The sequence below is a fragment of the Dama dama genome, chromosome 4 (assembly GCF_033118175.1).
Source record: "Dama dama isolate Ldn47 chromosome 4, ASM3311817v1, whole genome shotgun sequence".
Classification (NCBI taxonomy): domain Eukaryota; kingdom Metazoa; phylum Chordata; class Mammalia; order Artiodactyla; family Cervidae; genus Dama; species Dama dama.
The window spans coordinates 31,067,959-31,084,826 of NC_083684.1; the positions used below are offsets into that span (position 1 = coordinate 31,067,959).

The following is a 16,868-nucleotide window of genomic DNA, read 5'->3' on the forward strand; positions in this document are numbered from 1 at the left end:
GGACCCCCTACTGTTTGCCAGGTTCCATGCTGACCTCAGGGAACACCTTGATGAACAAGGTTCCCCAGGTGCTGGGGCCTTGAGAAGTAAGGGTTAGAGGTCCTTCCTGGCCTTGGAGAGCTCCCTCCCAGACCAGAGGAGACTTTATCAGACCCCAGATGGCGGGACCCCCCTGAGTCCTCCTGGCTTGCCTGCCTGCCGCCGGCACTCTCCAGTCCTCTGTTCTTTTGTTTTCTGCCCACTTAGGAGCTAGGGCCCCAGCTCAGACCCTAGGACATGTGCCAGCTCCCAGTAGGGAGGCGGCCTCAGCTGATGGGAGGAGAGGAAGCCCTTTGAACCCTAACAGGCCTGGTCCAGCCTCCCAGGCAGGTCCCCATATGCGGAGCCAGCCCGGTCCCCTCATCACGAGCTGCTCACCCAGAGCCAGGCTCGGTTCCTTGGCAACATCCTGAGGAATCCAGTTGCTGCACACGTTCCCTTCCTCTCCCCTCCCACTGCCTGCCTGCTGCCTGCGGGGGCTGGAGGCGGAGGCGGAGGCAGAGGAGCCCCATTATAAATCGCAGCAGAGCTCAGGCGGCCAGGGGACAAGCGCTGAGCTTCAACAAGGGCCCCTGCAGCCTGCCTGCCGCCCCTGGACCTCCGCCCGCCCCAGCCATGGGTCTTCCGCCTCTCTCAGGGCTGCTCTGCTTGACTGTCCTCTGCCATTTGGTTGCGCTGCTAGCCGGTGAGTGGGGTGGACTCAGGCATGAGCGGGGTAAGGGGAGCCCCGAGCCCCAGTTCTCCCCCTCAAGCCTGACATCAGGGCCCCCAGAGCCTTCCCCGGGTAAGGCTGAGATCCCTGGCAGCCCCTTCTTGACATATATGCCGGGTGGGGGAGGTAGGAGCTGGGTGCGGGGCCGGAGGGTGGGGGGGATGCGGCTGGACACCTCTCTGGTCGTGTGGTCTGCCCTCCAGCTGGAAAAATTTACTCTCACCAGAGACTGTCCCTGTCTGGCCCAGTGAGCAAGGTGTTGATCACTTGGCAGAGCAGGGAGGTGGTGTGGGCAGCAGACGAGGCCAGGTGTGGGGGTGCCGGGAGAGTGGGGGTGGTGGGAAGCCTGAGGAGGCTCTCGGTGGGCACTCGGATGGAGCTCTGGCAGACTGTGGGCTCATTTCCCTGTCCGGGGTTAATATGTAACCCTCGGTCCTGACTCCTGTAGTCTCGGCTTGGCCCCAGGCCAGGCCACAGTTGGGACTTTCTCCTGCCCAATTTCAAGGCCTCCCCAGAAGAAGGGGCCCAGGACCAGTGGAGGTCAAGGTCATTGCAGCTCATGAATTGGGCTCATCCCTGTGCCTCTGGTCTAGCCCCCAATCCCTCTGCCCATGTCCGTCCCCTCCCCACCTCCCCTGCTCAGGGTACTGTCTTTCTCTTCCAAAGCACAGTTTAGAAAATGTTTTCACCTCCAGTCACTCGCTTTCTGGAGCCTGGGACCTGGGAGGGCATGATATATCGATCCCACCCGACATGAGTGAGATGGAGGCCCAGAGAGGTTGAGAAACTGACCTGAGGGTGCACAGCCAGCAAGTAAGACAGGAGGGGGTAAGAGTGGGTGCAGGAGGGAGCGTGGATGCACGCGCCCACTTCTGTGGATCTCACTGCCTTCAAGAGCTGTTTGAGTCAGCCCTATCCTCTGGGAATACCCAGGCCATCTGGCAGGTTGAGGCTCAGAGAGGGCGGGAGGCTGCCTTCAGGCACACAGCCAGTCTGGGAAAATGAGCACCAGTCTCTGGCTTCCAGGACACCTCCACGGAGCGCACTGTCCTCCGAGTCCCTCTGTTTGGGGAAAAGCCACCGGTGGGGCAGAGAGCAGGCGAGTGGAGATGGTGCAGGCCAAGCGCTACCGGCCTTCCTGCTTCCTGGGCTTGAACCCCTGAGCCCTGAGGTGTTCGGGGACAGTGAGGATTGGAAGATGAGGAGTCAGGTGGAGGTTGCTTGGCCATAGCTGTGACCCTGAGTATGGTATTGCCTTCTTTGGTCCCAGCTGCTGCACCTTTAAATATAGCTATTGCCTATATGTGCGTGGTGAGGCTAAGGACACTTGGCAAGTGGGAGAAAGAGGAGGATCGCTTCTACTAAGCTGGGTTGTATGGGGGGGGTGTCTTCTCTGCTAGGACGGAGGAGGGATCCTGCGTAGGGGGCACTCTGGAAGCTCTATCCAGGAGCCTGAGGCTTCAAAACCATCAGGTGTCCACCCTAATCTTGGCCATTGGTTTTGCTGGGAGATATTCCCATTATTCCAACCTTTCTGAGGCTCCATCTCTCCTGCTGTACAACTGGGCATTTGGCCAGGTTCATCTTGGAAGTTCTTAGTCACCCTGACATGTGTGGCTCAGAGAGACCCTCTGGGAGCCCCTGAAGAACTTAGGGATTGGACCACAAGCCGGAGAGGCCGGGAGGGAGGGGGAGCTGGGGACTTTGTGGCTACCGCCCTGGCTGGTGCAGGGTGGCTGCGTCAGTTCCCAAATGTGGGTTTGCAGGGCTGTGTCAGGCAGGAGGCTCCTCTGCTTTATATAACAAACCTGCAGATACAAGTCAGAACAGAGAATTTTCCTCCCAGAGCACTGACGCATTCACTCCCACTCAAGCTCTGACAAGAAAGAGGGAAAAAAAAAATGAATTAAGCTGCTGTCGTCTGCCCCCCTGATTAGCAGTAGGGGTGGGTGGGAAAGGCAGAGGAGGCTAAATCGAGAGTGTCAGATCCAGGCCTGGGTCGAATCTAAATTAAAAATTCCTCTATATCCCGTTGGTTGGGATTTTACACATACAAAGTGGCTTCCTTGTGCATTTTGTTGATTCATTTGGTCGATAAGCACCTACTATGTGCCAATTACAATTCTAGGTGCTGGGGCCACATCAGTGAATAAAACTGCCAGTGATCCCAGCCCTTCAGGTTGCTGAATATCTACTGGAGAAGACAGATAATACTCAAAATGAATTAATAAAGGATTTGGTCTGTTAGAAGGAAAAAAAAATCCTGTGATTTAAAAAAAAATGGGGATCAAAGGGTGGTGTGGAAGGTGTTGAGATTTTATGTAGGGAGTCAGGGGAGAAGGGGGCATTGAGGGAGACAGGGGAGAGAATCATGTGGGTATATCTAGGGCAGTGGTCCTCAGTGCCGGAATTGGCCCCCAAGGAGACATTTGCCAATTTCTGGCTGCATTTTTGGTTGTTACATTTTGGTTGGGAGGTACTCAGACATCTAGTGCATCGAGGCCAAGGGGTGATGCCAAACATCCTACGGTACACAGAACAGCCTGCACAACAGAGAATCACGTGGTCCAAAATGTCAGTGGTGTCTGCTGTTGAGAAAACCCTGCTCTAAGGGTCCAGATATTTTAAGAGCTTTATTCTCATAACCATCGCATGAAGCAGTTATTATCATGTCCATTTTACAGGGAAGGGAAGGGAGGCTCAGAGAACCTGAGTGACTCGTCTAAGACACACAGCTGAGCAATGGCTCAAGCTCTCTCTCTATCACCCAAAAACCCAGAGACCCAGAACCTTCCCATCTTTTCCTGCCTATAACCTTCCGAATAGTCCTTGAGCTCCAGCCTAACGTACACTTCCTCCAAGAAACCTCCTCTGATCACTTGTAGTTGGAGGTGGTCTCTCCTTCATGTAAACCGCAGCTTCCCTGAGGTCTGTTCTGGAACATGGTGTTTTTGCTTGGCGTTTAAGGCAGCCTAGAATAGCAAACTGTCTTAGGGGCTGGGAGGAAAACTAGATCTGCCACTAAGCAGCTGTGTGGCCTTGGACGAGTCATTAAACCTCTCTGATTCTCAGCTTCCACATCTTTAAAATGAGGATAAAAGTAATCTTTTTGCAGGAATTAATGAGAGTAGATGTGTATAGGCTGAGCGTAGGGTCCAATACACCATAGGTGATCTACTAAGAAAAGTTCTGATACTCTGTGGTTCTGTCTTAACCGTCCATCAGGTTGAGAGACTTCTGAGGCTGAGATGGGCCTTCTTCATCCCTCTACTCCTCACAGGGCCTGGCCAGAGGCAGGTTAGCATTGGTTGGTTGACTGAGTGAACATGGTGACCTGATAGCATTTATTGGGGAATGAGGTACTCTCTCCAAGCTCAGCATTAGCACCTCTGGGAGAAGGAGTTCAGAGTTAAGGACAAGAGGTCCTGGGTCTTTGTAGATACTCAAAAGTAACTCAAATAGATGTTGGCTGAATCAGGGAGCAGATGGATGGATGAAGGATGTGTGAGTGGGCTGGAGAGAGATGGAGGGATGGGTGGAGGAAGGGGGTGGAGGATGCCTAGGGGACAGACAGGTAGTAGGTAGGTGAGTGGGTCATGGGTAGATTGATGGACTGGAGTGAGTAGGGATAGGTGAGAGGTAGACAGGTGGGTGGCAGGGAATGGGTAGCAGATTGACAAGAGGGGGCAGATAAATGGATGGATGGATAGACGGGTAGGGAGGTGGGTGGAGGGATAAGTAGACTGAGACATTATTTCATTCAATGAATATTTATATCCACCTTATGCTTGATGATAAGAAACACTGTGACACGGAGACATACAAGGTCCCTGTCCTCCTGCGTTCACACAACAGTTAATAGATGACTGGCTGGTCGAGACGTTATCCCCAGTTACAGAAAAGAAAACTTCAGTTCCTAGAAGGAAAGCCCGCTCAGCTAGTTACACCACCTTCCCAGGCAAAAGCAAGAACAGAACCTGGCCAAGGCCATCAGGCACCGTGGCAGAGGGCAGGGACTGTGAGACAGGCTGCGTTTGTGGCTCATTAAGCCCTAGAGGTGGGCATAGTGGATGCAGAGTCAGAAGAGGGCACTGAGCTTCCCTAGTTTGTCCCTCCTGCCCACTGGGCAGCCTCCCCCTGGTTCCAGGTCATCAGGGGCACCATTTTTCTGGAATTCCCCCAGAAGTCACCTGCCACTCCAGTCCAGAGGACTGACTCTTGACTCTGCTCAACAGGATCTGGGGAGGCTGCTGCTGAGTCATTCTGAGGTCCCACTCTGGGGAAAGTAGGGTGACAAGGCAGCAGGGCAACTTTCACATCCTGGTTCCTCAGAGAGAAAGGGCAGCTGGCGACTCAGGGGCCAGCTTCAAGGAGCCCCCCTGCCCACCTCTGGGGCTACTAGTGATGCCCCCTGATGGCCTGGGCCCGACCTTGCAAGCCCTGACTCCCCCCACCCCCAATCCCGCCCACAAGGCAGGGTGGGCTGAGGCAGGGGGCATGATGAGAGAAGGGGCAGCAGATTTTAGAAGGTGTGCGTGCATGCCTGTATTTGGGAAGGCGGAGCATATTTAGTTTGTGTGTCCACGTACATTAAGTATTTGTGCAAGAGCGATGCGTGTTTTGCTGGAACCCGGGGATCACCGGGCCCTCCCAGCTCTGCAGAAATAAAATAAATTTGTTCTCTTGGCTCCACTGCCCTGGAGGTCCTGGCCTCTAGATTTTTGCAAAACCCTCTGAGGTCTTGCTTCGGCTACAAATGACCTTAATTCCTATCGGAAACTCAAGCTCTTCATTTTTTGGCCTGCCCCTCTCGAACTTATACCAAGCAGAGCAAATTTTGCTGAAGATTTTAGGGGAAGGTAGAGGTGCAGTGCAAACCACTTTGAATGTTTATAGAAAATATCTGGGTTCTCAACTGTCTGTTGAGTCACCGTCATTCTGTCCTGGGGTTTCTGTTTGGCTCCACGTGGGACCCAGCCATCTTAAGGCCCCACTTATCCCATTCTGCCCCCGCCCCATGCACAACCCCATTTCTATCCCTCCTCCCTACGCCTGCTCCCCCAGCTTGTCCTGGGAATCCAAATGGCCCATCAGGTTCCTCTCAGGAGCTGCTTCCCAACTCCTCCTGGCTCTTTTTATATACAATCAATTTTTTTCTGTATTCACATTTTGGTTGTGCTGGGTCTTCTTTGCTGCACTCTGCTTTCTCTAGTTGAGGCGATCAGGGACTAGTCTCTCGTTGTGGTGCTCAGCCTTCTCATTTCAGTGGCTTCTCTTGTTGCTGAGCACAGGCCTTAGGGCACTCAGACTCAGTAGTTGCAGCTCCCCGGCTATACCGCACAGGCTCAATAGTTTTACTGCATGGGCTTAGTTGCTCCACAGTATCTGGGATCTTCCCATATCAGGGATTGAACCCCATGACTCCTGCATTGGCAGGTGGATTCTTCACCACTGAGCCACCAGGGAAACCCTCATCCTGGCTCTTAAGGGCAGAACAAAGGATTGTCTACTTAGCACACTGCTTAGAAGGTGGTTGTCGTTTATTTAAACTTTTTGTTATCAGCTATGTCGGCTGGTGGCATGTATGCCTTTATGTGTTTTTTTGAGCTGGGCATATATGTGTGTCATTACGGTAGTTGCCGGTGGCCATGATGTATACAGGGAATACACATGGGATGTGAATGGACAGAGATCTAGGGCTGTCTCAGAGGCTGTGGAAATGGATCAGGCTGAGATGGAGGGATGGGATCCCAATGCGAGGGGGTGAGAGCTGAGCAGATGACTTACTAGAGTAAGAGCGCTGTGCGGGGAATGGCAGCGTCATGGGTCCAGCAGGCCTGGCAGGAGAGCCTGCTCCGTCACTTGCTGGCTGTGTAACCTCAGGTAGATCCTTGTCAGTTTCACACTCCTCGCCCCTGGTGAACCCACTCCAGCAACTGAATTTTAAAACTAAACGAGATGTACCAGGCCATAAGAGCATTATAAGAATTCATTTTCCTCCATTCTTACAACAACCCTGTGAGGTAGATTCTATTTGCTGTCCCTATTTTACAGGTGGGGAAACTGAGGCCTAGAGAGGTTTGACCTGGGACAGGGGGCTGAGGTCAAGGGTGTGGGGCATTGGTTCTGGCTAGGAGGGTGCAGCTGGGACAAGCTGGCATGGGGCTGGGAAGCCAGATGTCCACGGACAGTCCGGCTGACTGGGGGCCTCTGTGGGGTCAGGACAGCAACACGGTGTGAACAAGTGTAACTTCTCCTGCAACAAAATGATCAAGAAGATTCACGTGTCTCGTCTAGTCGGCTACCAACGAAATCGGGAGTCCTGCAATGATGGAGCTGTCATGTAGGTACTGCCCTCTCGGCTTCTGCATTCCTTTCAGGCCCCTGGTCTCTGCTAATCCATGTCCACATCCTGTCACCCCAAACTGGGCTCCTGGCCAAAGGCTTGCAGCAAGTGTTCCTCTTGCTTCTGACCTGCTGGCCTCCTCACTGACCTTAATATCTGTGCCCTGGGCAAACGTGAGTGGTGGCTTTCCTGGATGGCCTGGAGAAGCCACCCAGGGTGGCAATTCCTACTGGGCCAAAGGGTGTTTTATGCAGCACTGGAACCTGCTGGGTTTCATGGGAGAGGAAAAGCATGGTGTTCTCAAAGTGCAGGCTCTAGATGCCAGCAGATCTGGTGTGAATTCTGCCTTCACCGCGTACAGTCTGGGTGGCCCTAGTGATCTTATCTACCCTCTGGGCTCTGGCTTCCTTATCTGTTAAAATGGGTAGTTTTGAGGAAAATGAAAGGAGATGGTGAAACTAAAGCTCTTGGCAGTGTTCCTGGGAGATGCAGACAATAGGAGAGTCCAAGGTTATTATCTCCATTGAACAGATAAGGAAACAGAATTCCTCCCAGACTTGAGACTTCCGGGAGGGGTCAAGCCAAGCCGGTTTCCCCTCTGGGTGTTGGGACTCCTGGCCATCTTGGCCGCTTGCTCCTTTGGGGTCCCTCTTGAGTACTGCCCAGTCGCCCAGCCCTGAGGCCTTTCCTCAGGACTGACCTTTGGGTCCTAAATCAGTCTCAGCCAGACCCTGACTCCTGGCAACAGGAAACAGCCTGTTCGAAGCAGGGGCCCAGCTAAAGAAAATTGTACTTCCTCTCACTGATTACTAAGAGGGCAAGTGCACTACAGCCTGACCTCTCTGCTCACCTGTCAAACCTCACTTCCCCCCTGCTACCCGGTATGTTTGCTTCTCTTTTGTAGGTGAAGGGGAAGTGGGATGCTCCAGAAAGGGGATGATGGTGCTGGGACAGCACTGCGCCTGCGGGTCCTTCAGGGTCATGCTTGCTTTCTGGACCTCTCTGGCTTCCTATCATATTGAAGACAGGCACATTTATATTACCCCTCTAAGCCTCAGTTTTCTAATCTGTAAAATGGGGATGTATGTAGTAGCCATCTTGCAGAAAGGGTATGAGGTTTAACCAGGCAAAATTTCCAGCACAGGCCAGGGTGTGGAGCAGGGATCTCAGCCAGCTCCAAGCTGTGGTCTTGGTACACACAGGCTTCAAAGGAAGCTTATGATTTGGATGGAACTCAGGATCCTGGAGAAAGGAATGGCTACCTACTCCAGTATTCTTTGAGCTTCCCTGGTGGCTCAGATGGTAAAGAATCTGCCTGCAACCCAGGAGACCTGGGTTCGATCTCTGGGTTGGGAAGATCCCCTGGAGAAAGGAATGGCAACCCATTCCAGTATTCTTGCCTAGAGAATTCCATGGAGAGAGGATCCTGGCAGGCTACAGTGCATGGGGTCACAAAGAGTCAGACATAACTGAGCAACTAACACTTTCACTCACATTTCACTTTCAGGGTCCCATCAGGGCCACCATATAGAGGGTTGTAGCACCCTAGGGGCCCTTGCAGCCTGAGGATACACTCTAGGAGAGGAGAGAGGTCCAGAGGGCAGACTTCAACTGAGGGAGAGGAGGAAGAGGAGGTTATGACATTAAGTCTTTTCCGCCGCCAAGCTTGCCAGTCACATATCTGGTGGCAGAGAACACCTGGGATATCTCCCAATCAGAAAACTCGCAGCGAAGAGCCCCCATCCTCACGTTCATGACATTATGATTTACATTTTTATTATCTTTCTGGTCAGGAAGATCCCCTGGAGTAGGAAATGGCAACCCACTCCAGTATTCTTGCCTGGAAAATTCCATGGACAGAGGAGCCTGGTGCATATCAGTCCATGGGGTCGCACAGAGTTGGACACGACTGAGCGACTAAGTTCTCATGCCCGCACTCTGAACCAGGTGCTTTACATCCTTTTCATTTCTTACAATAACACAGAAGCAGGTGACCAACTTATCCTGGTTTTCTGGAATTTTCACAAAAAGACCCTTTCAGTTCCAGTTTTTCTGGGATGATTGGTCACCCTGCAAAAGACAGGACTCTCTTTCCAGTTCTCAAGTGAGAACACAGAAGTTCTGTAAGCTGAGCTGCCCTGGTTAAGAAGCTCACAGCTCACAGCTAGTAAGTGGTGGCGACTTGACTTCCAGCCAAGTCGGCTCACCTGCAGAGATTTTGTGTGATGCTCTTACTCTACATGGCATCTAAGCATCACTGGCCCCCTTGTCTTCCTTCCTTGCAGCCTGAAGACTGTGAAGGATAAATTACTCTGTGCTGACCCAAAGGAGAAATGGGTCCAGGAAGTCATGAAGATCCTAGACGACAAGGCTGCTATGATTCAAAAGAGTGGCACATTCGAGAGGCGAATCGGTGAGGGTGAGCCCAGGACCACTCTGGGCGCCAGGGAGGTGTACTGGTCTGCTGCCTCAGAGGCGAACTTCACAGGCGAAAGCAGTGGTCTGGGGGCAGAGAGTGCCTTGGGGACTTCGCCAGGAGTGGCTGGTTCCATGGGGACCAGGTCCTCCTCCATTTCAAAAGCTCCAGATGGAGGGACTCAGAAAACTGAGCTTTTCAACAAGGCTGCCGTCACCACCGCCACGTCTTGGCAGAGTTCTTCTGCCGACCAAACTGGGGCAGGCCTCTGGACTGAGGGGAAAGCCTCTGAGGCCCCCTCCACCCTGGTCCCCTCCACCCAGACCCTCCCCACCCCAGTCCCCTCCACCCAGGCCCCCTCCACCCAGACCCTCCCCACCCAGACCCTCCCCACCTGGGTCCCCTCCACCAAGGCCATCCGCACCCCAGTCCCCTCCACCCAGGCCCCCTCCACCCAGGCCCCCTCCACCCAGACCCTCCCTACCTGGGTTCCCTCCACCCAGGCCCTCCCCTCCCCAGTCCCCTCCACCCAGGCCCCGACTCTTTCCCACACTGTCTTAGAGGACAGCACTGGGCCTGGAAGCCTAACTGTGGGAATTGAGGTACAGGACTCATCAAAGAACTCTCTAGGGTTCAAAGAAATGAGTCCCTCTGCAGCTCACACGGATGCCTTCCTGAGGTCGGCCACTGTGTACGGTGTCTTCGAGGTCACTGTATCCTCTGAAGGGACCCCCAGCATGGATGCACTGGCCTCGGGCAGCTGGGCCCCCAAGACTGAGGAGCTCCCCAAGGCCAAGGAGCCCATTCTCACCACCGCAGGCCCCCAGAGTCTGGGCATCCTCATGACTTCCATCCCCGACTCCCAGGCGGCCACACGAAGGCAGGCTGTAGGGCTGTTGGCCTTCCTCGGTTTCCTCTTCTGCCTGGGGGTGGCCATGTTTGCCTACCAGAGACTGCAGAGCTGCCCCCGCAAGACGATGGGGGATATGGTGGATGGGATCTGCTACGTCCCCCGGAGCTGTGGCAGTAACTCATATGTCCTGGTGCCAGTGTGAGCTCCCCTCCTGCCTGCGTCCATCCAGTCATTCAACTCAGCGGCCCGGGGTCCCCCATCCTCACACTCACCCTCACCCAAGGGCCTGGCCCAAGCTGGGATGATTGGAGCAAGGAGGCGGGTCATCTGGGTGGGTCTGCTCCCAGCTTCTGGAGGCCACCCTTGACCATTCGTGACCTACTGTGGACAGAGCAGGTGGCCTCCCCAGCTCACTCCAATGTCCCAAGACAAAAAACACCCCTCTGCTGTTGGCTGATTAGGGGGTCTCTTAGATACCATGCCAGCCCCCGTGAACAATTATTTACTGAATGCCCAGCCCCTTTGACCCACTCCCCCTGTGTTACCGCAGTCATCCCATCTTGAAAACGAGCTTCAGGTCAGGCCTCTCCTGCCCACTCCCTCAGACCTCATCACATCTCTTGGTCCCGCTGCGGTCGCCAGCCACCCCGGCCACCTGCGGTGCTAGTTTTCCATGTCTCCTGTTACAGACCCCATGCCCCAGGCGGGGACCTGTCTTTTCTTGCATGAGGTTAGTGTGGTGTTTCCTGGGACTGCTCCCAGCGAAGGTTCTGCCCTTGGGCAGGCATTTTGGGAATGAGAGATGAAGTAATCTGCTGGCTTTGATTCCACCCTCACCACCCCCCACCCTCAACCTCCGCATCTGTGAAGGAACATTGACTATGAATGTGAAGGCTGGGAGTTTAGTCCCAGGCCCTCACCAGTCCATCAAGACATTCATCCCTCTGGTGTCTCATCTGTGAAAGGGAACAGGGATGGTAGATATGTGGCAATAACCTCTATCCCTGTCAGGGATCGCTAGTTGATCCAGAAACCCCTTTCTGCAGACCCTGGGTACAGCTTCTCAACCTTCAGCAGTAGAGATGCTCTCAACCATCAATGAGACAGGCAAGTCCATGAATGCTGTGACCAGGAGGTCCTGCCCCTCCCCCCCCCCCCCCCCCCAGCGACTTGTGACAGCCTACCAGGTCACAAGTGACAGGCTGAAGGAGGAGTGGAGGCCTGCAGGCTCCAAGAAAGGAGCCAGGGAGCAGCTGCAGGCAGTAGCCACACCCCTTCCTCTTCCACTCCTTCATGAGGGACCCAGGTCCAGCATTTTCTCTTTCTTTCCCGTGGCCTGGGTTCCTCTTCCACCTCTCACTCCTTGAAAACACTGTCCTCTGCACTCTGAGTTCTTCCTGCCTCCCCTTCACCTCCACTGCAGGCAGGGCCAGGAATTTCCATGACGTTTTCCATGAGATCAGAATCTACCATGGAAACCTGAGGTTCTCGTGTTTACTTCTGAAAGGAACTCTGTCCTGTGGGGAGGGATGGGCAGGGGAGGGGAAGTTGTGGACATGATGTCAGAGGTTCCCTTTTAGGCACTGAAGACTTGGGCAGGCCTGGGTGGGGCTGAAGACTCTCTGGACTGGCCAGCACCCCACCATCAGAGCCAGACCTTCAAGTCTCACCCCTCAGGGTCTCTGGTGGCAGCTCCCCACCTCCCTCTGACTGTCTCTAAAGGTGTTCTTTGCAGCCCACCAGAGGAGCCTCCCATGGGCTAGGCTCCTCCATGTACAGGTGGCATGCTCCTTTGCAGACAGATGCTGAGAGAGTGTACACGATGCTGAGAGAGTGTACACGTGGCTCTGGTCCACAGAGAGAGGGAAGCCAGCTTTCCCTGACCGCCTGGTTCTCCTCCACGCCCGTGAGGGCCTGGCTCAGTTTGGGGGCACTCTGACCACTCAGAGAGGAGGACAGCAGATCTGAATGCACTTTTTTGGTTCTTCTTGATGGGGAGCCTTCAAGGGATGGGGCCCCTGTGATGGGGTTCCCACCTGTGATAAAGCGGCTGGGGACAGCGGGTCCCCCTTCCACAGACTTTGTGAGGTCCTCTGAAGAAGGACAGGGACAAAGACAATTTGGGGAGGGCTTTGGAAGGAGTTGGTTGATCCTTTTGTTTTTCCAACCCTATTGCCAATGTCTGTACCATTTTGTATTTTACTAATAAATTTGAAAAGTCTTGTGGGTCCAATATAGTTATTTTTCCTGGGTCAGACTCAGCAACCGGGGCCTCTGGGAAGATGGAACAAAGGAGGAGCCAAGACTCTCTGGGGAAGTGGGACTTCTCCGGTGGACCAGTGGATATGACTCTGTGCTTCCACTGCAGAGGACACCGGTTCGATCCCTGGCCCCGGGGTCCCACATGCTGCAGGGCAGTGTGGCCAAAACAAACAAAAGACTCTCTGGGGAAGCACTGGAGACCCCTGGGGCAGAGGAGCAGCAGGAGAAGGGGTCCTGGGAACAGGGGTGAGGACGGCTGAGCCTCCAGCCTAGCTCTGCTCTGCCCAGATATGTGACATTGGGCATGCATAAAATCAGGTGAGACTTCACTCTACACCTGAAACTAACACAACATTGTTAATAACTATACTCCACTATAAGAAATTTAAAAATTTTTAAAAGATTTTTAAAAACCAGGTGAGAGATTTCCAGCAGCTTCCATCCGTGGCAGGAATTAGATTCCTTTATGAAGTCCCCCACCCTGCCGCCTCCCACTGCCCAGGCCTACTAAACCACCATCTTGAGTGCCTTGGTATCACCATTAGGGATCTAGTGACCCATGGGAGCAAACTGGGCCACATGTTCCTCTTTACAGCCTCAACTCACTGCTGGTCCAGATAAAGATCAAAGAGGGATTACTTCTCAAGGGACTTGGGTACTCAGAGGTGTGACTCAAGTATGCACCGCCAGTGCCCAAGGTGGCATAATCAGGTGCTCTGTACAGCTGTGTAGACTGGAAACTGTGCAACGTGCTAAAGGCCAAGTCCAGCTTATTATACAGTATTGCATCAGTCCTGAATATTCATTGGAAGGACTGATGCTGAAGTTGAAGCTCCAATACTTTGGTCACCTGGTGTGAAGAACTGACTCATTGGAAAAGACCCTGATGCTGGGAAAGATTGAAGGCAGGAGGAGAAGGAGAACAAGATGGTTGGATGGCATCGCTGACTCAGTGGACATGAGTTTGGGCAAACTCCAGGAGATAGTGAAGGACAGGGAAGCCTGGCACGCTGCAGTCCATGGGATCTCAAAGATTTGGACATGACTGAGCGAATGAACAAATAATTGCATGGATTCTTAGATACACATTTCTTTTTTCATGTTGTAATACCTTTGGAATCGAGATGTATCTTACCATCAATGACTTGTCACAGTTTGACAGGTCTTTTGTTCTCTACTAGTGGTTTATTAAATATCAGAATGTTTTGCATTAGAGGCATTTTAGATTTGATGTCTACATGGTATTTTTTTTTAATTAGAGGCAACACTTAAGAATCAGGAAATTACGCACACCAGCCCACTTTTCTAGGTTCTCTTAAGTGATTCAGAAGGTCTAACCCCCACTGTGTGGTGTCATCCCCAAGATGATGGTGGGTAGGACCTGAGCCATGGTTGCCCCTTGAGATGGAGCAGACCAGGGTGACAATCCTGAGTTCTCTACCACCCTTTCTACTTCTTGGTGCTCCGGATTCCAGTTGCCATGTCAATTGCCATTTCTCATCACCCTCCTCTTGTTTTTCTCATAGAGAGGATATTTTTCTCTGAGCCCAAGTCTTCATCAAAAGTGGGACCAGGAAAGACAGCATATGATGGGCCCTTAATTTTTCTTACATGCAGCTTCCCTCATTTCACCACCTGCCGAGCCCCATAGACATTTGGGTTTGAAGTTCTTGCAGAATCTGAGATTGCTGCCTCGCCACTCAGCTTGTTGGATCTTACTTCCCAGTCCAGGGCTAGGACCCATGCCCCCTGCAGTGGGAGCCCCTAGTCCTAACTATTGGACTGCTAGGGAAGCCCCTACAAATTCTAGTGCTGCCCTTAGCAGCACACAATAGCTTTCCTATTCCACCCCAAGTCCAGTCCCTCCTGCTTTCGCCCATTCCCACCCCCAGAAAGGAGCTGGAGGCAAAGTCATATCCCCTCAACACCTGAACACCACCCTTTCAGCAACATGCCACACCAGCAGTGGCTTTGAAATGAAAATATTTGTCCCTGATTTTTCATCACATTCTCAGATAAGGTTAAGCTCTCCATGTTCCGGAAGAGAATGGAGAACAAAAGAAATTTTTCTTATCCTTCAGTCCAGATCAACTCCCTAGGGATTTTGGGTTTGATTTTTCTCTTTCAGTTGTGGAGCTCAACTTTAGCTGAAGTGATTCCCCGCAACTAGTGCAGAGTTTGATGGAGACTTGAAAGTGGAAGTGAAAGTCACTCAGTCGGGTCTGACTCTGCCACTCCATGGACTATGCAGTCCATGGAATTCTCGAGGTCAGAATACTGGAGTTGGTAGCCGTTCCCTTCTCCAGGGGATCTTCCCAACTCAGGGATTAAACCCAGGTCTCCTGCACTGCAGGCAGATTCTTTACCATATGAGCCACCTGAGGCCTCTGAAAATTTTGATAGAGTGATCAGGGTTCTGAGATATAATATAGTATTACTAATAATATAATATTATTATTTATATTATTATCACTCTTGTTCAGTCGATAGGTCATATCCAACTCTTTGTGACCCCATGGACTGCAGCATGCCAGGCTCCTCTGTCCTCCACTATCTCCTGGTGTTTGCTCAAATTCAGGTCCACTGAGTCTGTGATGCTATCTAACCATCTCATCCTCTGTCACCCCCTTCTCCTGCTCTCAATCTTTCCCAGCATCAGGGTCTTTCCAATGAGTTGGTTCTTCACATCATGTGGCCAAAGTACTAGAGCTTCAGCATCAGTCCTTCCAATGAATATTATTATGTTATAATATTATTATAATATCACATTATAATAATAGTAATATAATTATTGTTATTAAAATAGTCATTGTTTATTTCATGTTTACCACATGCCAAGCAATATACTAAATTCTTTATGTACAAGGGCTTCCACTTGCAGATGATGAGAGTAAGGTTTTCAAAGTCCATGGAACTTGCCTAAGGTCAAACAGACTGTAAGCAGAAGAGCTGGAACCTGAAGCCTTTCTCTAGGACTTGAATCTTAACCACCGTTTCTGAAATTGTGAGCCACAGATTGTCAAAAGTAGAGACTCCCAAGCCCCACTTCAGTCCTGCTGAATTCAGGGGTGGGAGAGCTGAGAGTCTGCACTTTCAAGCTGTTCCCTCTTTCCTCCCTCCTTCCTCTCCTCTTTTCCTCTCCGCCTTGCCCTGCCTTCCAAACTAGGGGATATGGCACCTAGCCAGAGTTTTAGAGCCCTCCGCACCAAGCCAGTATACCTCCACCCCACCTAGGCTTGCAGGGTCCTTTGGGCGACAGCTACCTGCAGCCCTCTCACCCTCTGCCCTTTGCTGTTATTCCCCTTTGCCTCTCCTGTGTCCTCTGTACATTCCCCAAAAGGGTGAGGCCCGGCAGAAAAACACAAATGAATGGTTGGGAATTTCCAGTGTGAGGCTGCATAGTATGCGCCTGGGAGCCATGAAGTGTTTGTGTGTGTGTGTGTATACACATGCCCTGCTGCTCCTGTGTACTGGGATTAAAGAAGAGATCTAGTGCCAGGCTGCCTTTCCCCAGATGATCGTAAACTTCAGTTGCCAGACCCACGCAGGATCTCATCAACCTCACCAAATTGGCTGGAGGTACTGGTACCTCTGAACCTAGGAGGATTCCAGAGCAGCGCACCTGTGGAAAGAGATGCCTCTCTCTTACCTTCAAGGGATCTTTTGTCCCCAGGGGACAGAATAGAATTATTTCTAATGAGCATCTTGCTATTTAGCAATATAGAAGCGGAATGTAACATGGTGATCTTTGGCTGTGTGACTTTAGGAAAGTTGCTTAATCTTTCCAGGATTTTGGTTCTACTTTGGTAAAGTAGAATTCAAGATCAAAGAGTTTGAAATGTCTTTTTCCTACTCAGTTTTGCTATTGGTGACCCAAATAAGACTATGGAATTATAGGAGATTATATATATATATCAGTCTTCTTGGTTTTCAGTAAAAGAAGATAAAGACATGATATAGTGTCAGCAAGCAGATAAAAATAATTTATGACTTGCATAATTTTTTCCCTAAGCTAATGGATACTGTTCAACTTGGTGGAGCTTTTTTTCCTTCTAAATTGCTTTTGAACTTGGCAAGGTCAAAACACTGGTATCCTAACTAATTAGAACCAGACTAGCAAGATGTCTGAATCTGAGACTTGGATAGAAAGAAAGCTAGTTTCGACATTAATTTCTCCAAGCATTTCTGGCTTGCTGCCCCTAAGCACTCCAGAGGGCCACTCTTCTTGCTCCCTTGGGGT

At 51.8% G+C, this 16,868-nt stretch overlaps 1 protein-coding gene across 2 annotated transcripts; it reads left to right on the forward strand.

Annotated features, from left to right (window-relative positions):
* The first annotated feature begins 383 nt into the window (after nucleotides 1–383).
* CX3CL1 (C-X3-C motif chemokine ligand 1) lies at nucleotides 384–12,588 on the forward strand. Of its 2 annotated transcripts, XM_061138580.1 has the most exons (3): nucleotides 384–724; nucleotides 6,974–7,094; nucleotides 9,383–12,588. In XM_061138580.1, exons 1-3 carry the CDS (start codon nucleotides 655–657, stop codon nucleotides 10,566–10,568), a joined length of 1,377 nt encoding a protein of 458 aa, XP_060994563.1. In that variant the 5' UTR covers nucleotides 384–654; the 3' UTR covers nucleotides 10,569–12,588. The 2 variants fall into 2 exon arrangements, with proteins under 2 accessions (XP_060994563.1, XP_060994564.1); XM_061138581.1 differs by lacking the exon at nucleotides 6,974–7,094.
* The last annotated feature ends 4,280 nt before the right edge of the window (nucleotides 12,589–16,868 follow it).

Excerpts from the sequence above, each read along its gene's own strand:
- CX3CL1 (XM_061138580.1), top strand. The coding sequence starts at position 655 with ATGGGTCTTCCGCCTCTCTCAGGGCTGCTCTGCTTGACTGTCCTCTGC. Across the intron at positions 725-6,973 it reads TTTGGTTGCGCTGCTAGCCG|GACAGCAACACGGTGTGAAC; the intron begins GTGAGTGGGGTG and ends CTGTGGGGTCAG. Across the intron at positions 7,095-9,382 it reads TGCAATGATGGAGCTGTCAT|CCTGAAGACTGTGAAGGATA; the intron begins GTAGGTACTGCC and ends CCTTCCTTGCAG.